General features: G+C 41.1%; 1 protein-coding gene across 1 annotated transcript; it reads left to right on the top strand.

Annotated features, from left to right (window-relative positions):
* On the top strand, nt 1-23,492 carry MTHFD2L (methylenetetrahydrofolate dehydrogenase (NADP+ dependent) 2 like). The gene is made up of 8 exons (XM_072336307.1): nt 1-147; nt 1,306-1,490; nt 2,431-2,553; nt 5,884-6,036; nt 6,777-6,884; nt 11,778-11,870; nt 15,113-15,238; nt 21,877-23,492. Exons 1-8 carry the CDS (start codon nt 20-22, stop codon nt 21,987-21,989), a joined length of 1,029 nt encoding a protein of 342 aa, XP_072192408.1. The 5' UTR covers nt 1-19; the 3' UTR covers nt 21,990-23,492.
* Nucleotides 23,493-25,397: the final 1,905 nt, after the last annotated feature.

Genomic DNA, 25,397 nt, shown 5'->3' with positions numbered 1-25,397 from the left:
TTCCGCTCGGCGCAGCGCAATGGCCACGGCCGCCTTCTGCTCCCCGTGCTCCGCGCTGCGGCCGGGCCTGGCCCCGCTGTGCCGCTGGCGGGCCCTGCCTCGCCCCGCGTCCCGCCGCGCCGGCAGCGTCCCCCGGAGCGCCGCCAGGTACGGCACGCCGCCTTTCTCCTCCTCGTCCTCCCTGCTCCTCCTCCTTGCGCCGCCTGAAGGGACGGGAGGCTCGGGCCGGCCCTGCCCTGCCGATGCTCGTGTTCCCGGGCAGGCCGGGCCCTCTTCGGGGCGGATGGGGCTCTGATTTGGGCACGGTCTCGGTATTGCTGGAAGAACGCGTGCTGCTGCTGTGCTCGCCTGCAGGGAACTGCTTCTTTCCAGCTCAGATCCCAGCGGGTGCTCGCATCGGGTCAACGTTAGGGATGTTTTCGTTGGGAAATAAAGCGTGACCAGGCTTGGGAAGGTCCTGTTTTGACAGCTCCTTCTTTCAGACTTGTCATGTAGATGCGGATCTAACTTAGCAGCTGGCGCCGTTGTGTGATGCCCCGCACGTCGCCGGCAGCGCAGCCGAGAAGGATGCAGAACGTGAACCGTGGATGTAGTGGGGTGGAGGGCACAGTGACAGTGCTGGCTGCTGTCCCACCACTCAGGGGCTACACGGGGACGTTTTCAATGGGGGTATGTTGATTGCATTGCCTGGACTGACTTGCTGCATTGCAATCTTCCTCTGCACCTGATGCCTTACTGTTCGCTGTATTTCTGAAGTCTTGTCTCTGTTCAAGGAGTTAAATGAGATTTTAAGCCTGCGAAGCATTGGCACAGAACCACAGAATCGTTATGATTGGAAAAGGTCTCTAAATCCAACCATCAGCCCATCCCCACCATGCCCACTAGCCATATCCCTCAGCATCACGTCTCCACGGTGTATGAATGCCCCCCAGGACTGTGACCCCTCCACCTTCCTGGACAGCCTGTGTCAATCCACCACTACTCTAAGAGTAAAATTTTTTCTAATGTCCAAACTGACATTCTCCCCATATGTTGGAGAACTGCCTTTTTTCTTGCTTAGCCGTGCACTTAAATATATACAGATGTGAACTAGTTGTTAATTGCAAGTTATTGCCCGCAGTTTCTTACAGTAGAGACAACATAGAGTGCAAAGCTTACTTCTATTTTTCAAGTACTAGTGGAATTACTATCAAATTCATGCATCAAAGCATATGCAGGTGTTTAATGCAGTAGATGATGTGTTCAGAAGCGCTATGGTTATGGACTGTCCTGATGTGACTATTGTGTGTACTTTTGTCTTTTTAGTGATGAAGCAGCCGTTATCTCAGGGACAAAGCTTGCTAAGCAAGTCTTGAAGGAAGTTCAAAGAGATGTGGAATCGTGGATATCCTCTGGGAACAAGAGACCTCATCTCACTGTCATATTAGTAGGAGACAACCCAGCTAGTCATATCTATGTCAGAAATAAGGTAAAAGCAGCTGCAGCTGTAGGTATGTACTAGGTAATATAAGTGTTCCTTTGGTGAGCACAGGATGCTGTTCTTTAATAAAGTTCTAGAAGAGGGAAAAAGAGCCCCTTTGGATCTTTATCTCATGTTACACTTTATTCTTCTTCACCTTCTCTGATTTACCTAAGGTGAAAAAGTTGCAGTGATACGCAAAAGGAAGTAATTCTTATGTCATGTGCATGGTAGGCATAAATTTAATGGTGCACCTTAAAATGTTATTGGGAGGTAGCTTGCATTATTACTTTTAGAAACTGCAAACGAGAGGTGAGCACTGGAGAATAACATTTTTCTTCATAACGTCATTAATAATATTTACCTTCATCTGTATGGGCTACATCTCATGGAATTTCTGGCTTGTTGGATGCTATAGATCTTCAGTAGAGCCAGGCAGTCTCATCCAAAACCAAAGTTTCACAGCCATATATGTGAAGGGTAGAATTTCAGACATAAATCGAATAGTAAAGCTGAAGGACTGATCACCTGGAATATGACTCAATCACCTCAGAATGGAAGAGCACCACAGCTTAAGCAGAAAGCTATTTTGTTGCTTTTGGTGGAGCTGCAATTTTGTCCTGTGACTTGAAAAATCTGTTGTAAGTTTGGTCCTGCAGATGGTACCAGCGTTACTAGCAGAGCTAAATCCGTTTGGTTTTACTCATAATTCTCAAGAGCACAGTTATAGATGAATTATTGTATGCGTTGATTTCCAAATATTTTTTGTCTTTGTTTTAATTTTCAAGCTGCTGTGTCAAATTACTGACTTTGTTGTGGAATTGCACTTGTTAACTGGAAATAAAGCATTAAAGACCAGAGAGTCTTATTCAAGACGGTTGTTGTTGAACATTGAACAGATATTTATACAGTGTGAGTAAGCTGTCTCTTAATTTCCTGATATGAATAAGTTTCTCTCTTTTTTCTGTCAGGAATTTCTAGTGAGGTCATACTGAGGCCTAAATATATTTCTCAGGAAGAACTCTTGGATATGACGTTAAAACTCAACAAGGACTCAGCAGTTAGTGGTGTATTAGTTCAGCTGCCTCTTCCAGGTAGGTGTTATCTCTTATTTCACTCCCTACATGTGGTTTATGTAAGAGGAAAATGCTTGACAACTTTCATTGTTGCAAGTGTATCATGGTGACATCAGAGGCTCCAGAAAGAGGGCAAATATATAATGAAGGGTTAGATGAGGAGATGCCTTTTTCTGTTGTTGTATAAACAGCAAGTCAACTTCTCTGATTTTATTTTTTCCTACCATGCTGCAGTGTTTTGTCTTGAAAACCAAAACCTTTGCCATGTGTTCATCCCCTGCATTGTACCAAGATACCTTGGTTAGCTGGTAGTGCTAGACTTTCTCAGAGTGGCTCTTGCTTGTGCCCTATATGTTTGTTTGCCTGTTGTGTGCTTTTGCCAGTATTTGTGATGAACATTGTGCTAAAGACCTGAAAGACTCTCAAATGCTCCTGATGATTGTTTTCCCACTCATGTTCTGTACTATAATTTCACTCTAGTGAACCAGTTAGCAGCATCTGGCAATGTGGTCAGTGCTAGGATTTGCAACTCTTCATATCCATCTCTAACTTCATTAAACCAGTGTATGCTTTCTCACAGGGATTTGCCTAAGCTAGGAAAGTCATTGTAATAGACTGGGTGTCATGTTGAGTTTCCCCCTTTTTTATGTCCAAATGTTGTCTTTTATCACATATTTAGACCGTGGGCTCTGAAGGGCACGAACTGTCTTTTTTTTGAGTACATAGAGGAACTGAAGGATGTGCTTTGTTCACGTTTCTAATAACAACCAGTGTTCTGGTTGTAATTATCAGTAAGTTCTGTCATTTGTATTTCTTGAGAAAACTGATGGTTGTGGACAAGTTTGCCTCCCGCTGCAGTGAGTTGGCCACTAGGTGGAAGTAGAACACAAAGAAGGAGAAGGAAATCCTGGACACAAAGTTGGGAACAACTTGAAAAGGTGGTCTGGTGTGGGAAAAATCTCTCCCTGCAATAACAGATTAGGGCAAACAGGTGATTTAACCAATTGTCCTCGATATTAAGCACTTATACAAAAGGTTAAGCACTGACAGTCTAGGTAGGAAGTCTTCCTCCCTGTGTGTAGCATAGTTCACAGACTCTCCATTTGGATTTCCTGCATCAAATGGTTGGGTACCTGCTTTAATAGTTCCATAATGGACTTGAGCCTTGCAACTTGGTCATTTTTAAGCTTGTTAACCTTTATTTAACAATGAAGGATCAGAACATAACTCTACTTGTGTGTCAGTTTAAATATCTGTTGCTGTTATGTTTGAATGTTAAATGTTAAATTCTCAGCTGGCTGAGCTTCCCTACAAACAATGGTATGTCTGTCACCATAACCATGTTAAGAATAAATAGGCTTTTTTCAGCCTGTGAAACTTGCTGTTTTGGGGCTGGCTGCTGTATACCTTACTAAAACCTTAGGGACATTTGATCAATAGTATAATGTTTTCAGCTTTACATTGTTTGTATAGGTATCTAGTAAAGGTAAATATCCAAGCCATCATGAACTGAAAATCTTCTACAATAGATGCCGGATATAACTTTGATTGCTGAATTACTATTGCTGCTAAAACACTGTGTTCCCTCCAGGTAACTAGAGTGAGAAATGGGCAGAAAAGTAATGTAACTCCTTTTCCAAAATCCTTTCAACTTGTCCTGTGTCAGAAGGATGCAAAGCCCAGAAGTTGTGAAAACCTAATCAGCAGTGTCTGCTCATCCCACGGTTGGGGCTGTTATATGGAGTGTTGGATATTTATTTATTTTTTTTACAAGAAGCCACACACAGGTGTGGCTTTTGATCAACACTGGGATAAAAATAGAAGCAGAGGATGGCTTTGTTCCTTCAGTCCTGTGAGCTGCAGCAACTTAACTTTGAGGATTACCATCTTTGCCTGAGGAAAACTTCCTTTCTGTGCCCCTTTGGAACACTGTACTTCTGATGTGGTAATGGCTTCTTGGAGACTTTGCTCTATCTTTTAAATTGCCTGGAAGATAGGAAGACGTGTTCGAAGTTTATTTGAGATAAAATGTGAAAAACTTGACATTTTCTTAGTTGTAGGCAGCAATGAAATGTGGGATAAATTAGGATAAACATCACGTCCTTCTGTGCTTCAGAACATTTTATTCTTTGCTCCCTGTCTATACTTCTCAGAATCTTTTTTTGTTCCATGTTTTTGTTTTCTTCAGTCTTCTCTTTTAAGAACCAGACTTCATTTCTAGTGTGTCTAGACTGGAGGCACATGCGTATTGTGTAAATAAGAGCATGTTGGAGTAGCTAGGCAAGTGATGGCCAGTGTCATCGTGCAAGTTTGGTTAACAAGAGCTTCTTCAAAAATAATGCTTCCTGTTTTTATTGTGTGGTTAATGATGTCACAGGCAGATATTGGTGGTATGACAGTAAAGGTTGAACCTTCCTCAGTGCATAGATTCATCAAGCTCTTACCCAGAATGGACATTCTGTCATTATATAAAAGAGTTAAATAATAATTCTGAGTACTGAACATTGAGTGTAATTCTGGCCAAGGTTTGGGAAGTTATTAGACAATGAAGCAGTAGACTAAAATTGACTGAAGTATCACTAGATAAATATATTTGTCAAATAGAATTTCCTTTGTAGGTCAATATGGGGACATGGCTTACAGCATTATTCCACTGGAGCATCCAAATTTGTGCAGGCCTTAAACTTGATTTTGTATCTTTTCAGAGGTGAAACTTGCTAATGCATATCTTCTTCATTTTCAGGTATCACCAATTCAGCCACATTTGATGTTTTCAGTTCAACAGTTTCAGACAATTATTTGTGTTGTCAATTTTGTGAAGTAGGACATAGCTAGATCCTGCTGGTTAACAGATTCTTAAAACCACTTGTGTTGTAAAATGGAAGCCAAAAGCAAGACCGAAAGAAAAAAAAAAAAAAAGAGTTTATGATTTCCTGATATTTGATTAAAATTTAGGACATAGACCCTTCGTGCTGTTTGGTATGGGTAATATGCACTAAAAGAAAATTGTTCCTATGATTTTTTTAATCATTTTTGAGCCAAGTAAGTGATGATAACTCTTGCAGAACATACAAGAGAGCTCTTGCTTGAACTTTTATAGTTATTTTCATCATTCACAGCTTAGTGTCAGCATCTAATTTGAACCAAATCTGTAGCATTAGCAGTGTTACAAATGGGGTCATTTAGTTTTCAGTAGATTTTAAAGGTTGAGGTTGCAACTACCATCTTTGAGGGGAGATGGTTACTCTAGCTAGACGGAACTCGTGTGTTTCTCTGTGTAGTGATTCAGATAGGAGTGATGACCTTTGACAATTGAAAGAAGTGTAATTGAAAAGCAATGTTTCCCAGACCATATAGATGAGCGGACAGTTTGTAATGCTATCGCACCTGAAAAGGATGTGGATGGATTTCATATCATTAACGTTGGACGTCTGTGTCTCGATCAGCCTTCTATAATACCTGCCACTGCTGCTGCTGTCTGGGAAATCATAAAGCGGACAGGTAGGAAATTCATCTGTATTTAATTTTATTCTTTTGTTATTTCTTAAAACACAGAAGGAATGAAGGATACCATCAGTTGTGGGTTAAAAGTTTTGGGCTGTCTTAATGTGATGTTCTCATTGAAGAGCCAGTATTTAGAGGATCAGTCTAAATAATAAGGAGATACCAAAGAGGATGGGATATTTTGCCAGTATTATTATATAATATTATATTAACTAAGTGTAGATGGTAGTTCATATCGAAGAATTTGAGCATTTTGAATAGTAACTTATTTTGTACTGTTTAGTTTTGCGAGGAGTTTTAAGGAATTGTGCTCACTTGCTGTTTAATTACCACATGCAATGCATAAATCCCTGTAGGGTAAAGGGAAAAATGCAGAACAGAAATGCAGAACATTCAGTTGGTTACTAGAAAGGGAAAAGATGCATTAAATAGATGCCATTTTCTAATGCTCCTACCAGTGGACAAGAGAGCTTTCATTTCACTTTGTGGTCAGGAAAGAGAATTTCTGAGTCTACAAAGGATGATTCAGAAAAACTCAATTACTTGGCTATTTTGTTTCTCTGCTGTGAAAGCTGAATGTTATTTTGTGGGTTCATACTTAAAATTCAGCCTTGTGGGTTTCTAACTCACAATGATGTCAGCAGTATAATTGCTATTATTCTGGCATTGAGAGGAAGGGCTTTGGTATCTCAAAAGAGCAGAATAAGATGTTGTGTTCTGTTTTGGTTTCTTACAAGGAATACAAACATTTGGGAAAAATATTGTTGTAGCTGGAAGATCTAAGAACGTTGGAATGCCCATTTCAATGCTTCTGCATACTGATGGCGAGCATGAAAGGCCTGGGGGTAAGTCTGTGAGTGTTGTCTTGTGTCTTAATGTTTCCATTTTAACAATTGATGAAACAGATAAAATAAAGCTCACCAGGGCATTTGGATAAAGAGAAAGCCTTCCACTTTTATGATATTAACAGCTGGAGCAAGGAGATTAATAACTAATGCATTTCCTGATGGTTTCTCAGCAGAAAAGGTCAGTTTCTGGGCTGGGCTTTTTCTGATATGATGTCATTATTTCATCCTACTTTTGAAACAACTTCTGTTTAAATTTAAAGATCTTTTCCAGCCTGATTGATTCTATGATTGGGAGCCAGCACAACCTCATTCAGTGGATGGTGTCCCTGCATATGGCAAGGATGTTGGAACTAGATAATCTTTAAAGGTTCCTTGGATCCCAAATCATTCTGTGGTTCTAAATACTGTTAGCATTGAACTGTGAGGGCAGTACCTGCAGTGCAGTTTATATCCCCCTGGATGCTGGAAGCCGCAATGAAATATTTTGTAGCAATTTTAATTGCAGAACTGTGAATGTGCTGCTGTAACTGTCTTACAAATAAAATGTAAATAAAATACTGTCACTTTACAACTTCATTTTGATGTTAGAAACTGCCACAGTGGTGTGTGCAAATGAGGTAAATGCTGATGTATGTAATAGGAGTCGAGTGAAATCCATTATTAGTACAGTGAAGCCTCTTATTAATCACAGAGTTGGTTTGTCCATTCAGCCTCTGTGGGAAAGCTACTGTTTGAAACTTGTCTCGGTGTTGGAATTGTAATGACCATCAGCACATAAGTTTGGTCTCATCTCCATACCTCTGACAGTGGGATTTTTGCCATTTACTGGGCTCCATAAAGCACTGGCAGTGCATTTCAGAGAGTTTTCTTGCTGTAACTGCTCTTTTAACTTCCATCTTATGATTTAGTTGGATCTGAGGCTCAGTTCCATTGTCAGATACCGGGACTGAGACTGTTCTTTGTGGTAATGTGACTTTGATCTTAAAAGCAAGTCCAGTGGTCTGCTAGGCTATGAGTGATCATTGTTCTGTTTCACAATAATCTGCCTGGGTTCTGATTTCTGCACGTGACTTTGCCTTATTTAGTGGAGTAGACATTAGTGCTGTGCATGTTGGGTATTCTATGCAAGGACATAAAAACACTCAGATATTCCAATACCCATTCAGGGATCCAGATGTAAAAAAAGTTAACTCATTCTTGTTATCTACCAATGTTATCTTTGCTTATTCTGAAGAAGTTGACTTGTTTATATAGCGGTCTTTCTTGTTTTCCAACCTGCAAGGTGGTAGCATATGGGATATGGCAGCTGACAACGAGAAACCAAAGGAATATTTGCTGTTCTTTCACAAAGGCCAAACAATGAGTGTATCTTCGTTGTGATTGTGATAATACATCCTTTTGAAATTGGGGACCTGTCTTTTGTTTGTGACCTGTGTATTGGGCTCCTCTGCAGATCTTCTTAGTCTTTTCCATGTAGCTCTCTCTTTTCCTGGCTTCTACTCTGAGCAGAAGCCTGGTTTGATACCCAGCAAAGACAGCTTTCCTGTGCTCGCACATTTAAAAAGTTTTAGCCCTTTAATAGAGATGAAGAGGAAGTTTTTTCCTTGTTCCTCTTTTAATATTTTTTTCATGGGGATGATGACCAGACAATACATTGGAAGTGCTGAAAAAGATATTTCCTATCAGTCAGGATGGGATATTATTGGCAGCTGGGACTGATGTTGTGAAGTAACTTCTACTGTATGATGACGTGAGGTATGTGGGTATGTTTTTGGACAGGTTTTGAGTTTTTTGGAGATGATAAGCAAAGATGAATTGCTGTGGTCTGTCTTCATCTGTGATGTTTTGTATGTAGCAACTGCAATGTCCTGCAGGTGGCAATATCTGATTAGATACGAAAAGGTTCCTTACAAAACAGTGTATTGTCCATAGTCAGATCAAGACACTATTTTTATCTTATAAACTAGTGCCTTAACATAGCAATATGGTGCTAGGCCTTATTTGCTAATATCCTCTTATTTTCTATCATTGTCAGTAGCATTGTCAGAGTTGCCAAGTTACTTATTGTTTGTTCTGACATGGTCACAACTAAATGGAAAGCCCACTCTTTCTGAGGTGAACTGCTATTTCAAAGGTAGGGACCATCTTTTTTTTTTCAGCCTCTCCTTAATAGTGATGAGAGCAGTTCTTTGGCTTCAGGAGCTGACCACAGACACATTTATCCTTAAGCTTTGAAGAGGAAAATAGTACTGATTGTACTGCTTAGAAGCTGTGAATATTCATAGCTTTGGAATTAACACATTGTTTTCTCTCAGAGCCCTTGAACACTGTCTAAGAGGTCAAAAGTACCTCATAACGTATGGTTTTGGTAGCAAGGGTTGTAGTTTCATGCAGGACATCTTTCTTTTCTTTTTCTTAAAGTAACAGAAGATTTCTCCTTTTTGTTCCATCCTTATTCCATTCCTTTGTCCTGTTCCCCTTGAGTTTGGTTGTTTTATTTTTATTTTTCATTACTAGTAGCAACTTTGGGGATCAATAGGTGATATTGGAGAAAAGGGGAGGAGAGAGGAAAGAAGGAAACTAGACATGCAGGCTTTATGTACTGCTTGGGATGTTTCTGCCACAAGAAAGCGCAGAGGTGGTTTGAAGGCAGTTGTTTATTCCAAGCTCTAGATGGACTTAAGTGCATGGGAAGTTATAGAAAATTGGTGAAAGACTTGTGACTTCTAGGAATTCCCCTTATGTTAAGAAATTGCTTATGTACATTTGTGCTTCTCTGTTGACATTAACTGCAAATGTCTTCATCTGCTTCTCCATGAGTGCAGAGACTGAAAAAAAACGGTGATAACAGAAGAATAGTGATGAGAGATAAGGGAAAAGAGCAGTGAATTCAGAGTGCAGACAGATTGAAGATGAGATTCTTGAGGAAGAGAGTTAATGAGATAAGAGGCACAGATTAGACAGTCAGACACATTCCAGAGGAAGCATCTGCGGTGGTAATGTCTTAGATGGCAAAAATCTTTATTTAATGGTTAATAATGTGGCTTATGAGTCCTTGATGGATGGAATGTGAAGATGAACACAAGAGCACTGAGTAGAACAAATAGTTGATGGAGAATGGCATCAGAATCTGGGAACAATCTCCTTCAATAGCTTTTATCTTTGCATTTTTTGAGCAAGCTCAGAGAGAGTGCCACCCTTGCTGCTGGACTCTGTATGATATCTTAGTTCCTAAGCCAATGACGTTTTGTTTCGTGTATAGTGGTCTTTCCTCAGCATCTCTATTGATCTGCACAAGGCTTTTCATGTCTTGCTGGCAGGGTTTATTTGTAGCTACTTGCCAAGCAATGTGGGTGCATGCAGGAGCAGGCCCCAGAGCTTTTGAGTTTACCCAAAAGGATGTGGTCTTATACTTGTGATAACTTCAAACACTTCCTGCTCTGGTATAAAGTACAGGTTCAGCAGTTTTTGCTTTATCAGGAGATAGAAGAGCTGGTTGGGCATCTGCAAAATCCCAGTACCTTTTTCATCTTTTTCCATTCCTGCTGTTGCATTTGACCTAAATAAAATGATTACTTAGAATGTTTTGAGCATGTGGGAAAATATAACATTGGATGTATTTATTCCTGAAGTGGTAACAGTGATAAACATTCTTAGATTCAGCCAACTGAAATTGTACAGGTCATATAAATATTGATGCTGCTTTTGATTGTGTTACGCATGTGGGTTCGAGAACATTTCTTCTCTATGAAATCTGTTGATGTTCCGGTCAACAGAAAGATCTGGCTGTCTGACCCTCGTGTGCAATTGTTGTTTAGATGGGAGAGTTGATAGATTAGCTATTCAACATGAGTCAGCAATGTGCGGTTGCAGCCCAGAAGGCCAACCATATCCTGGGTTGCACCAAGAGAAGCGTGACCAGCAGTTCAAGGGAGGTGATTCTGCCCTCTACTCTGCTTTCATGAGATCCCACCTGAAGTACTGTGTCCAGTTCTGGGGCCCCCAACATAAGAAGGACATGGAGCTGTTGGAGCAAGTCCAGAGGAGGGCCACAAATATGATCAGAGGGCTGGAGCACCTCCCCTTTGAGTACAGGTTGAGAGAGCTGAGGCTTTTCAGGCTGGAGAAGTGAAAGCTGTGGGGGGTACCTAATAGCAGCCTTCCAGTACCTGAAAGGAGGCCTATAGGAAAGCTGGAGAGGGACTTTTTATAAGGGCAGGTAGTGACAGGATGAGGAGAAATAGTTTTAAACTGGATGAGAATAGATCTAGATTAGATATTAGGAAGGAATTCTTTACTGTGAGGGTGGTGAGACACTGGAACAGGTTGCCTAGCAAGGCTGTGGATGCCCCCTCCCTGGAAGCATTCAAGGCCAGGCTGGATGAGGCATTGAGCAACCTGGTCTAGAAGGAGGTATTCCTGCCTATAGTAGGGGGGGCAGAACTAGATGATCTTAAGGGTCACTTCCAACCCATAACCATTCTGTGATTCTATGATTCTGTGAAAGACTCTTGGCCCCAGAGTCTCACTGCTGTCGTAGATCCTAACCTCAGAGTTCAGGCCAAGGAGAGCCTTAGTTGTTGTTTTCTCTTGTTGATCAGATTATCAGCCATGCTCATTTTTGCAAGGGGGAGTATCAGTAAGAAATAATGTCAATCCACAGTGTATATATTAATTAATCCTGTGCCAATTTCTAAAGTAAGTGCTTTTTCATATGTGTAAAATATGCAAATGTTGTGAGCATTCTGCCTATGCTGAAACAAGTGATACTTCACTAGACAAACCTGGTGGTCATTTTCACTGTCCCTTGTGTACCAAAATGAGTCACTTGTACTTGAAAGTAATTGCTATATAGGCCCTCTCTATTAATTATCAATCTTTATGTTTCAGGAGATGCAACAGTGACCATTGCACATAGGCACACACCAAAGGAACAGCTCAAGATCCATACTCAACTTGCTGACATTGTCATTGTAGCTGCAGGTAATGCGGTTAATGCAACCAGTCAATGTTTAAAACCCCAAAAGAAAAGCTTGGAGTCAATTGGTGGCACTACTTGCTATTTCATGTGTTTTACCAAATAAGTGGTTCTCATGCTTGCCAAGGGTGTCATAGTGTGCAGGATTTCTTCTAAGACGGACAGGTGATCTGGCACTTTGTTCCTGTCCTTCATATTTGTAGACTCATAAACTGTTTCTCATCACGTGTGACACCTTTCCCTTAGGGAGACTTCAGAGTGAACTCCGGATTGGGAACCAGTTGGTGTGTAGTTTATACAGGTATAATTATGTAAATTAAGACAGACTCTGTACTGTGCAAAAATCATGAGTCATCTAATTTTTGGCAGGAGGTTTTCTTTAAATCAGCTGGAGGTGCCATTCATAAAAAACAATGGGATCTTTCTCTTACTGTTAGAATTAAGGGCAAACGCAGCAAATTAAATGGTAATTTTCGTAACACGTATGTGTTATTCGTGGCTGATTTTTTTTGTTCATTTACTATTATAATGTCAAGAGGAAGAGAATGATAAGTGCCAAAAGGAGGGGCTCTGAAAGATCTGTGAAATACTTTGGATTTTCTAGGATAAAGCAATAAGCAGTGCTACTTCTGAGCAGTCTTTAGTTTTACTTTACTGATATCTATTAATGGAAATAGAAATTATACTTAAAACCAAACCAGCCTTTGGAAAAATTCTGTATCCTGTGCAACTCTTGTACCACTTTGGAGGACCACAAATGAGGATAAATATGACCATATTTACTCTTTTCTGCTCCTTCCCTCCCTCCTCACCACCATAAAACTTAATCTTGGGAAGTAATTTTCCAGATGAAGACAGATAGGCACATGTCTGAATCTCCTTGCTTCCTGTTGAAGCAAGATGTCCATTCCTTCAGGGCTTCATTGCATTGTCATCTGTTTCTTGTGTCAGGTTGGGAATAAGAAGTGGCTTGGTTCTCCCACATGTGATTAGCCAACTGTGGGTCAGACCAGAATTCACATGCTGTGAATGAAAAATAATATGTGCACTAATTGGAGGTAAAACAGTAATATCAACATTCACTGCTGTTGAATTAATCATAGTTCAAGGTTTTTTACATGCTGAACAGTTTGTTGTCAGTTATGCTTGTAGTTAAACACAATTTAGCAGTGTTCATTCTTCACATTCATTCATTCTCCCAGCATCTTTTGTAAGAGGAGCGTGATACAATAGTTATTACACAATGTGAGACAGACTTGAAGTGATGCACAATCCAGCTCTGGGTTTTCTCAAACAGCATGCAGCCCTGCCCACTGCCACTCTGTCTCTTCTCAAAAGAAGTGAGACAGAAAATACAATGGAAAAGCCCCTTAACTACCAAAACCTTGCTACATAAACTACATACCTTGCTCTGTGCACTGTATATAATAGCACGATTCCTATTATCTGCCTGTGAGGAATTCCTGTTCACTTTCATTATGGCTGTCAAATAAATCAAATCATGTGTTTGTGGTTTTACTCTGGACTTTGAGAATGCCCATCTGTAGAAGTTGTCTTTAGTTTATTTCCATCCTTGAGACATGGCTATGCAGCTTTTCTTCTTTGTAGCTATTGATGCAATTCCTTCCTTCCCTCTCATTCCCTCCCAGCTTGTTGCATCATAAAGCCATCTCTCCATAAATCAGTGTTTCTGCTTCCAGGCAGAGCTGCCACACAGCTTTTGCTTTTTTGGCTAAGATATAATGTTTCCTTCTCTCGCTGTCCCTCATGACATGACCTGTGGCCCTTCTGTATGGAAACTGCTAAATTCCTGGACTGTTTGATTCAGCCCGTGGCTGGTTTGCTTTCTCAGTATTTTACTGTTTTACAGTCCTTATACCTAAACTGGGATTACGTAGGACTTACACTTCACTGTTTTCTACAAAACTAGAAAGGAAAAAAAATCCCACATTGTTCAATCTCTGCATTTTAGGAACTGCTGCTCCAACGCTTATCTCTCCCTGCTTGGTATGCAAAGCAGGCTTAAGTAAATGGATCTGTTCATTTGCTTTGGGGGTTAGTTTATTTGTTGCTCTTAAATATTTGGCCTATTATCAAGCCATTTTACAAAGGGTGTAACTGTGCAACTTCCGTTAATATGCTCCCATTCTTATCATGCACAGATCGTTAACCCCATCAGATGGAGGCATTATCCAGTTAGCAGTCGGCCTGCAATTGATTGCACAAGAGTGTGATGAAGGAGATGTAGCCAGATCTTATCATCAGAACAGGAATAAATAAATAAATAAATGAGGTCTTGGTTTGCTCAACATTAAAATCGGAGTTTCAAGGCTGTGTGCTATGGGGGAGTGAGAAGTGGAGAGCAAAAAATGCTCCTGTATTGCCTGGATTCAAATGACAAGCTGGCCAAGGTCCAGCACTTCAAGTGGAGTCATAGCACTCATGTGCTAGTGCTTGCCTCCAGTAACACTGGTCTCAAAACACACAGTTTTGCTTTCTTTTCCTTTTCTTTATTTTTTTATTGTGTATTTGTTTTTTTTGCACCTCAGAAAAGGCTCCCTCATGGGGAGGGTGGAAGGGCAAGCTCAGAATCCCCCTTTGGAGATGCTCTGTTACTGTGGCAGACATTCACAGAACATAGAGCTTGCTGCTTGCCCAAGAAGCAAGGCAAAAATTGGGTTTGTTTCCAAGTTCAAATCTCCTGTTGTTCAGAGCTGGAGGCTGCACAGAAGAAAATAAATTTAGGAGCTCTATTAAAGCAGGTGAACAGACAAGACTGCAGATGTTGCATTTAAGATGTGATGGTCTAACATCATGCAGCTGCTGGCTTTATATTCTCTACGCTCTGATAGTATGTAGTGACTATGGACCCAGATACTTCTTTGCTTATATACTTGAGGAGCTACTTCATTTTTCTGAATCTGTCCAGGAATTAACTTTGAGGTTTTGTGCTTGCAAGGCTTTGCTTCTGTCTTGCAAACTGGGCTAATGCTGTTTGCTGTGGGTAGGTCTGGGTTGGGTGCTTTTTTCCTGTTATCTATCTAATTTGTATATTACAAGAATGACAAGAATGAAAAATAAGCAGTTGGCATAGATCAGGTTTCTCTCACCATGCTTAATTATTGAGTAAAATACATATATATTTTTTTTCAGTGGGGGTGGGTGGGGGGTGCATGCAAACTTATAATTTAGAACTGATGGCCCAAGATTATTTGACCATCTTAATCAAATATCTTGATGATTCCAGGTATCCCGAAGTTGATTACAACCGATATGGTCAAAGAAGGTGCAGCTGTGATAGATGTAGGCATCAATCATATCCACGATCCTCTAACTGGAAAGACCAAATTAGTTGGGGATGTGGACTTTGAAGGTCAGTGAAACACTCCTTACGTGAGCCTATTGGATTCATTGATGGTAAATACTTTGAATAGCCTATGTGTCTCAGAGAGCACTGACAGAAGTGCTTGTTCTCAACAAGCAGTTTGTTTATTTGCCTGCTCTTAAGAAATGATAAATTATTTAGGAGAGACAGTGCTACTTCTAATTACAGATAGGAACAATCTTTGAGAGATACAGATGAGCTTTTATGGTGCTGTCACCACACTGCAGCAGTTCTAGAGGTGCTTGTCTCCAGACTTCTTTCATCCTCTGGGAATCTCTAAGGCTTCTTAAAAGTATTTGCATGTGTGCAAGCACAAAAGCAATCTACAGTTTCTACCTTTTTGTGAGTATATGTTTATCACTGATTATAGCAAATACTGTTATGCCATAATTTCTCAAGAATGCTTTCACACTTCCTCTTCAAACTTGTATTTGAAAATATTCATTTCTGCTTCAGAAATATACTTTAGGCTGAGGATTAAGGTGGGTTCATCTCAAGCTCTTGAAAATCCTGGTCCAGGCAAGCCTGAGATAATGTATGATGTTACATATTGATCTTTTCATGTTGAATGTGTTGCAGAGCGAGTTCATAGTGTAATTGGATTAAATCTGCTCTGGAGGAGCTCCAGACTGGAATAGCAGGATTGTTACAGCTGAAAATTAAAGCTTATTGGCACAGCTGAGTGTGGGAAGCTTAGACAGCATTCACCCACATTATTAATGGTTCTCAACAGTTCCTTATTTTGATAAGTATGAAAATCAGCCATCATTTTTTGTTGTTTTTTGTTGTTTTTTTTTTCCATAGTTATTAACATTAGGCTGGCACAATGTCTCAAAGCTTAATTGTATTCATGTTTCTAGCCCGCTGGATGTATTTGATATTATATCATTTGCTTCATTCCTGCCTGTTTTACTCAGTGAACATTTTATCTGTCTGATGAAGTCTATGGAATGATCTGCATGAGCTCAGTGATGCTTTGAGAGTGCATTTGGAATTATATAGCTGCATTCATAAAATAGTTGCAGTAGAGATATATTTCTACAGGACAGCTTTTTGTGTGGTTATCTTCCCTGTGCCATCAGAAGTTAAAGATGATTTTCCATATTCAGAACTGAACTAAAATGAAGTATGGAGAGGAGTTCCAGGAATTTCTTTTCTTTTCTTTTTTTTTTTTTTTTTTGATTGTTTGTTTTAGCATGTTTGAATATGACTTTCAGAAACCTGACGATGCCTCCTTTCTGTTTGTTTTCTTTAAATGCATAACCTTCTGAATGCAGTGTAGGGCTTGATTCAGTGGCCGTGCCATGACTCAGAGTTTCAGCGATGCACCGTATGTGTCTTGTCATGTCTGCTGTGGGTTGCTCTCAGGATTTTACCTGGGGGGAGGGAAGATCCAAAAAGGAGGGAGGAACTTCAACCTCGATTATGCCACTGCAACTCCAAGTAGCATTTCGCTGTGCATTGCCAAAGGGAAATTGTTGTTGGTTTATTGGTATCGGTGAAAGTTTCACTAAATCTCTAACAGCAAAAAAAACTGTCTCTGTGTATGGAGTTGGAAATACTGCAGACAATGTCACATGTGCCAAATCTTTTTTTTTTTGCCAGTTAGGAAATGGAACAAGCTATGCTTTTCATGTACCAAATCATTTTATCCTTTTCCTCTTTTTGATCACTTGGCTGAGCGTATGCCTATGTCAAAATGCTTTTTGCAGTACGTAAGCTGGCAAGGCAGACATCAGCTCTATAATTTAAAATAGCCCACCAGTGTATGTTCTTTCATCATCTCTTTCCTGAAGTTGGGAAATCTTTGGGATGGGAGCTGCGGAATGTGTGAGAGATTGGACTGGGCAATCCCATGTCTAACCTTTATTGTAAGAAATGGATGGGAATGGCTGACCTAACAAGGTCATTTGGCTGAGAACCTCTGGGAGTACAAATAAGCTTTAGTAAGTGGGTGGGAACTGTTATGATTTGGTTGTCATATCCTAGCAATACTTGGATGCTATCCTCTGATCTCTAGGGAGTGGGTTTGAAACAGAACTTTATTTTCATCTCTAATAACAAGAAGATGGCATTTCAAATATATATCTTTTTAATTCATAAACTCAAAGTAAGAAATACCTGGGGGAAAATATTCTTAGAACGGGCCAAGAGGATTGAATAGCTATTCAAAATGAGTTTTGAAGTTCTGAGATCTGTGTTATAAATTGGGCATTAGTGTGAGCCATGTCCCATTGGGCTGTAAGTGGTTAAAGGTTCCCAGAGTGCTATTATGTGTGATTCCAAGATATACAGAGGGGAAAGACAGGAAAACAATACATTTGGTGGTCGGCTATGCAGCTTGCACAGAGCACGCAGCTGGAAAAGCTTTTATGGGTGGAGCACTGTTTCCAGGAGTCACTGTATAGCAGGGTGGCGGCACAGCACTGCTGGAGCTGATCCTTGATATGGAAGTGCTCAGAGCTGCTCACCACTGTGCTGCTCCTGCCCGACCTGCCCAGTGACAGTGGTGGACCTACCCATGTTCCAGGACACAGAGTTGCTCACCTCATGCTGTTCCCACCCTATCTGCATAGTGGTAGTGGTGCGCCTGCCCATGTTCTGGTGCTACTGGAAGCAGCTGGCTGAGGTTTTCCTTCTTAAGGGTTCTGGCAATGTGGACATGAAGGGCTGTATTAAAACAAGGGAGGAGCTTTGCACTTCAGTTGTCACTGCAATTTTCACAGCTTGTGAGAAGGTGGCACTGTTGCTGAATTGTGGTGCACTGTTCATGGGACACACAAGTCTTTGTGATATCAGGCAAAAATGTTGTTAGAAATGAAGTTGGCTACTGATAGCTGGAAATGAGTTAGAGAGGCCCGTGAAGTTGAAGTGTACAGAACGGACCAGGCTCACTTCTGGATGAAGCAAGCATACCAGAAGGCACATAACTAACTCCTACCAATCGATTGGATGAGCGGACAAGTGTGGTGGGATGTAGAACCACAGAGGTATTGTGGAAACAGTTCTTTCTGACAGTAGTCTGCTGCTGTTCCACATTCCGTGCATTACTTTCCAGGCTGTGAGCATTTTTTTTCTCAAGCTGCTGAATCCTTTCCAAGCAGTCTCTTGATGCTGCTTATCCAAACAGCAGTCCTGAAAACAGAATGAGGGTATTCCACGGGCTTTCGCTACTACTTGATCTTTTCTTTTTTGTTCATGTAGAAGAAGTGACATTCGTTATCTAAGTAATTGAAGTCCAAACTGTGTAATAGTGTCACTGTGATGTTGCTTGGAAGAGTTTAGGGGAATCTCTGCCTGTTGGGATGCTCTGCCAATGCAAGAAATGAGGTTTTTTTATTTTGCAAATTCCAAAGGCTTTCTATTCATTCCTTACATTTTGAAATGGTGGCTACTTTTGTAGTTAAGTAGGATCCGAGCTGCAGTGACAGCATACATGAGTTTCTAAAGAGGGCTGTGGACAGTACATTTGCTAAATGGGACTGCTAGCTCCAGGTGGTGGCTGACAGGAGGCCATGGAGCACCACTGCCTGGTGGCACTGAGCTTTGGGATGGAGAAGTCAAGGTCCTTTCTCACAGAGGAGGCCACATGTCATGCAGGGGTCTAAGAAAACATTCACTGGGATCTTTAATTTCTGCTGCCACTGCTCGTAATCCCAAGGCTATTGCAATATCCCACCCACTTGTCTGTGCTAATTAGCTGCATCTGAAATAGCTGTGCTGCTTAATTTTCTGCTGGGGAGCATTAGAGGGATAATATCAAACAGAAGGGATTTTGAGAAATGGGATCATTGTTTTCAGGTTGCTGTCCCATAGTGCTGTGTGAGAAAAATCCCAGAATGTGTAAAGCAGATCATGGGATATCTGCTACGATTGCTGAGCACGTGATTCACACTTGTGCTGTGCCGCACGAATACGGTGATCCTGGAGAAGCTGTACAGGGACTAATAAAGCCATGTGCAAACAATGCTTAGGCAGGAATTATTCTGCATCACTCAATGCAGATGCACCAGACTCAGAACCACCTTCAGGTTGAGACTTGCCCTGGGTTTGTATGATGAACCCTATTCCGTGTCTGATGTTCCTGCTTTAAAGGAACAGAGGAATGAAGGGCTGCTTCCAAAGCAGCTGAGCCTGTTCGTCAAGGAAATAATCTACATTTCATTTCTTCTGAAGAATCAAAGGAAGATTTGAAGATTCTAAAGAAGCTGCAAAATAGCAGCTCCTTCCCCATAGGCACCTCATTTGTGTACCAACATTTTACAAATTGCTGGTCTCCAGAAGCTAGGTTAGAGCTTTACCGTTGCTGGGAAGCAGAAACGGGAGCTCCTGAAGGAAGCAAAGGTGCGGCACCTGATTTGCTGACATGAGGTGGGTCACACTGAAGTGCTGCCTTAGGACTGCTTTGGCTTTCGACACTTCACAAGAGAAGGAAAATCCGTTCACATTTATGAAGTTATGTTTACCCCTTCACTCACTAATGTTCATCTGAGAGAAATGCATCCATCTGGTCTATGTTTACTCTTCTAGGTGGAGATGTATCAGATGGTAGTTTCTAAACATAGACGTCTGTCACTCATTTACGTAGGTTGCTCCAAAAGTAATGCCTCCTGTTTATTTCCATGGAAGCCACAGCAGGTACAAGGAGTGCAATAACACATAGTTACCACTGTTAGCTGTGTGTTTTGTTCACTGATGAATAAGAACCCGCATGTGTAGTAGTTGTGGGAAGGTTCAACCTCTGCTGCCATACAACTAACATCCACCTCTCATGTTGTGGGCCAACACAATAAAACAGGAAGCATTACTTTTGGAGCAGCCTTTGTATATACCTGGATCAGCTTTTGTGAATAAGGTATCCAGGTGGTTGTATGCAAACAGATATAAACTATGGTTTCTGCCGCACTGAGCCACAGCGATTTCCATAATGATAGAGTATGGAGAGAGAAAGTCCTCCACAACCTGTGAGAGCAGCACACTGTGCCTGTGCTCCTCAGTACAGCACCTAACATGAGAGGCGATGATGTTGTGCATGATGTGCATTGGAAGGCTTTCCTTAGGTGCAGCTGTGAACTGCAGCGCTTTATAACTAAGATAAGAGTATTCTAATAACACCACAAAGAGAAGCATGTAACATTGCCATGGAAATAGACTTATTTCAATTTTAAATGGCTGAAACAATTTGTACGGCAATTATGATGGTGTTCACTTCAGATGTGGGCGCATTTCAATAATTATGACATTGAGTTAGGGATTTGCAGTAACTACTAACCATAAACACCAATCTCAAACAGCAGGTAGCTCAGAGTAACTAATAAAAGTGAGAATACTAAGAATAACTGTCATACGGGACCTTGATTTATTTCTTACAACTTGCATGAACAACAAAAAGCAATGCAAGTTGCAATTTGTTGAGGTTTCTGAGTATTTTAATAGTATATCTGGTGGTACAGCCAGCAAAGTAATTAAAGCCCACCCCAGTGTAATTAACAGCTCTTCCCAGCTGTTTTTCAAATAGCAACACTCACCATAGAGTGGGTCTATATGACATGCTTGCAATTAATTTCCCCTCCTTATTTCAGACACTTGTTGGCATCAGGGAGAAAATCTTTACAGCAATTAGTAATATGTCACTTGCACTAACCGCTGTTAGTAAATGGCTGCCTGTTACAGTTTGTCATGCAACGAATTCCCAGCCAGATGCATATAGCTCCTGCAAAAGTAACTTCAAATTTCAGTGGCTTACATTTTACAGAGTAGATATAAATATCAACTCAAGTTGTATTGTTATGTGGTAATAGTTTGTCATACAAAGAAGTAACTTGACAGCTGTTACCTAAATGCTTTAAAAAATAAGAAAAAAGGTCTACCTATCTCTTGGCACAAGCATACAAGGTGCATGCTAACTTTGGACAGCCTCATAGCACTGGTAGTTGCAGTTAATTCAGTTGTCAGAGTTGTTTCTTCACAAGCACTTCAGTAAGACCAGTCCAAGTTTGGTGTAGGCACCATAGTAAGGCTGTTTTGTGGTTTGGTTTATTTCATATATAAAACCACACCTTCTCTGAAGGAGCAGAGCATTTATGGATGCTGTTGTAATGCGAATTTTTTTTTTCCGTAAACTCAACTCTGTTTTGTTCCTTGCCCATCTTGAGAAACAGAAAACAAACCAACCAGGAAGTTGTACTTTCTCCTGCTGTGGTCTTCTGAAGTTCCCTTTTCTGATGGTAGAGTATCTTCATTAGAAGCTTCAGGTTGCAGTGGGGGAAGAAGGCTGAAGAGGCAACCTCACTGTGCTGGTGCTCAGCTGTGCTTTTTGATGGACTTCTGCTCTTCTTGCAACATGCAGTTTAGGTGACTGACCGCAGGCTGGGTGAAGGTGTGTGCTCCCATGGGGAGAAGGCAGCCTTCTGCAGGCAGATTGCTTTAAGCTGATGGGGAAACCATACCCAGATCTGATGCCTTGGTTATGGCGTTCACAAGAAAAGCACTGTCTTTCAACCCTGGTCCTGACTGTATCCTATCACAGAATCACAGAATCATTAAGGTTGGAAAAGGTTACTAAAATAATCTAATCCAATTGCCAGCGCATCATCACCATGTCCACTTTCTCTCTTTTCTCTTAGAAGTGAAGAAGAAGGCTGGCTTCATCACTCCAGTGCCAGGAGGAGTGGGACCTATGACTGTCGCAATGCTTCTGAAGAACACGCTGATAGTTGCTAAGAAGCTCATTTACTAGAGGAAGCGGGCTGTCTCAGAAAAAGAATGCAAGTTCTATTTATTGTTATACAAAACCTTTATTTTTTACTAGAAAGATATTTATTTCTACATTGTATTTATTTTTTCATGTAAACTATATTGAACTTGATGGTTTACAAAACATTACGATACTTTATGTTACTTCCTGCTGACTTACTGTGAGCAACACTGAACTGAGTGGTGCAGATTTTGTTGGTGCCGTGTTGTTGGTCAACTGTGTGCTTGGAAGTGAAGAACTAAACTTGAATTCCAAAGACTGAATTATACTTATGTATATTTTGAGATGGGGTGCTATTGCTGAGATTATTTAAGCATTAGGTATGCTCAGTCTCTGTCAAAACTAGGTTTGAACATGGTGGATATCTGTTGAAAACATGGAATGTTCTGGGTGTAATTTGAAGTTGGAAGACATTTAGGTAGCAGTCATGTAGAGTCTGAAAGGAACAAAAGGCTGCAATTTGTTTCAGCTACCAGACAGTAGTGCTGGCACTGAATACAAATGCTTAGTACACATTTAAAGCTGTCCTGTATACTTCAGTATTGGCTAAACTCTCCTGTGAAATGTATGCAAGAGGTGTGCGTGAAGTGCTCACAGTTGTGAGGCCAGAATTGTTTTCTTTCCATGCCTGAATTTGGTTGAAAATGTTTTCCTGCATAATGCCACAAAAAAGCTGTGAGTAGGTGACATGGTTGGATTGGACTTCAGTTGGATAGAATGTCATTAAAGCTCCTACGTATGTACTTTTTGTATAAGATGGAGGGGAAGAGGAAATCAAAAGTTTACCCATGTCAGAAATACTTGTATTGGAATTTAAGCCATTTGTTTATTCTCTTGTCTTCTGAAGCAGCATGAAGGGTTCTTAATTCCTTGTATAAGGCTGAGCCCTGTGAGTATTTGTTGACAGTCTTTTCCTTCTTTGAGAGGACTATGTGAGATAATAAGATACTTGCTGTAAAAGGAAATAGAAATCATAAAAATAAATGGGAGAGAAATGATTATCAGTGTGTTTCTATACCTTAAACTTTGAGTTCCGAAGATGGATGCAGAATAGTCTCATGCAATGTAAGAGTCAGAGTCGTGTTACTGCTAGGATGCCACTTTTAATATGCATATGCTGACTTGAAGAGCCTACTCTGGTTCCCACTGAAGTCAGTGGGAGTCACTTTGGGCTGCTATCTGCGTATTTTTATCTTGGTTGGGATAACTTTATTTTAATCAAGAGCCTTTAGTGTTTGCCAGTAGATTCAAGACTACTTGAAAAAGGAAGAAAACAAAATGGCGTGGCTAAATACTACTTCTGTTTGTTTGGTTTTTTTAAAGTGCATACCAAAATAAATAGATAAATAAAAAGAAACAGATGGAGCATTGCTTCTGTGCTGCTTGTTTCTGCTGGTGCTCTTTATAAGAGTTTTGCATAAATGCATTTTTTGCAGAGGAGCTTGACAGATCCATTACTAAGTGTGTGGATCCAGTAGTGCAGACACCCACATATCTGTTCAAAACAAAGTGTTATGAGAATGTTAGAGGTATCTAGCTGCATGTTGGAGATAACGCTCAGATCATTCAACCCATCGCTGACTCAGATGGAATAAAATTTGCCCATTCTGCTAACCTTTCTATGAGATTTCTATGGATTTTTTGGTTGGATCCTTTCTATCTAAAATGTAAGAAGAGCAGTCTTTGCTTGTTCATTCATTGCCTTTATTTCATCTATTTGCATTGCTTTTCCAAATCCGTGTTTGTTTACTTTGCTTTAGCTAAAAATCGAGTCTGCGTTTTTGACAGAAAAACAACTCGAGGCACTTAGCTTATGTCATTGGAATGAGTCTGCCTCTGTCATATCCTCCCAGCAGCTTATGGTGCATCCTCAGCTTTTTCTCTTTTCACCTCCCACGAGTGAGTTAGTATGACATAAAGCCAGCAGGACCAAGGTTTCGCTCAGTGGCATGTTGTTTTCAGAGCTGCCAGATGCATCTGTTCTCCATTGCAACCTGCAGAAGGGTTATGACTCTTACTTCCAGCCTGCAAAGTGTGCTCGTGTGCCAGGACCAGGCCAGGTGGGGACAGCCACAGCCTCATCTGCTGCCTTCTTCTTGCCACACCCACCGCATTGCCCAGTGACAGAGCCACTACTCACATTCACGCTGGATTAAACTCCCATTGTGTAAAAGTATACTGAAAGGAAGCTCCCTGCTTGGGACTGATAGCAAAGGTTCTGCAGGTAGCACAAACATCGGTCCTGGCAACTGGGGAGTGCTCAAGCTGCACTCAATCAATGTGCAGGCATGCAGCCATTCAGGATACTGAAGGAAGGGAAAAGCCTCCTGGAACGCAGCCCATTAGCAGCAGAACACATAATTAAAGTGTGCATAACCAGCTTGTGTTTTTTCCCGAGCTTATGAAGTGGTTACACTGAATCCCATACATCACCAAGAGCTTGGTGCAGAGGGAGAACTCAGGCTGACCGGAGTTGCTAGAGCATCTGTCATTAGGTTTTGGCTAAAGAAAAGATTAAGTTAAGTTTTTTTATTTTCTGAAGCTCACTGTGGGGAAATTGAAACTTGGGGTGAAGATAGCAGCTCTTTTGGGGTGAGAGTGAAGAGTTCGGGAGCCGTTGATCTGTTTTTCCATTATTCAGCTGGGCCTTCCTGGTGATCTGCCCCAGTGCTATATAACAACACTGCAGGGGGACCAGTCCTGCTTGATCTGAGCTGCCTGCGACAGAGGAATTGACAGCATTTAGGGCTGTGGAGAGTGGCATTAAGAAACGTGTATATCAGGTATTAAAGACCTACAGATTCTTAAGGTAAAAAGCATAATCACTCTCACTGTGTGTCTGCACAGCTCCAGCTGTGATCAAAGGCCTTTTGCTGGCAGACACAGATAGGGGATATCACCGTTATCTCTGTCTGATCACTTCCCAATCTCAGTACAGCTGTTCTCACCGTTCCTTTTCTGGATGAGGAGGAGTTGAAGTGCAGGAGGAACCAGAGCACAGCAGGAGCTGGACCCTGGCTCCTGGCGCTGCATGCTGACCACCCTCCTGGAAGCAGCATAAGACTTTATCACCAGGGGACCAGAGATCTCATTTTTCATGATAGATCTCATTTGTTTGTTTTGCTACCTTCTGGTTTTGCCATATATCATCAATCTGCTCTGGCAGATGCCAGGTCTCTCTAAAACTACATCTCTGCATACACAACAATGCCCACGGGTAATAGGAAACTGGGGTTTCAAGAGAAAACCCGATCCCAGTGCTAGATAATAGCAGTTTCCTAAATAAATGTGTGGTTGCCCCAAGGGCTGAGCTTGCTGCCAGACGCACCTTTTTCTGATTGGTGAGAGCAGTAAATGACGCTTCGTGGCATATAAGTGCAAGAGAAAACA

This window comes from Excalfactoria chinensis, chromosome 4 (genome assembly GCF_039878825.1).
Source record: "Excalfactoria chinensis isolate bCotChi1 chromosome 4, bCotChi1.hap2, whole genome shotgun sequence".
NCBI lineage: Eukaryota > Metazoa > Chordata > Aves > Galliformes > Phasianidae > Excalfactoria > Excalfactoria chinensis.
This window is presented reverse-complemented; position numbering and strand designations above follow the sequence as displayed.

Coding starts and splice junctions, on each gene's coding strand:
- MTHFD2L (XM_072336307.1), top strand. CDS start 20: ATGGCCACGGCCGCCTTCTGCTCCCCGTGCTCCGCGCTGCGGCCGGGC. Junction 148..1,305: donor GTCCCCCGGAGCGCCGCCAG/GTACGGCACGCC, acceptor TTGTCTTTTTAG/TGATGAAGCAGCCGTTATCT. Junction 15,239..21,876: donor TGGGGATGTGGACTTTGAAG/GTCAGTGAAACA, acceptor CTTTTCTCTTAG/AAGTGAAGAAGAAGGCTGGC.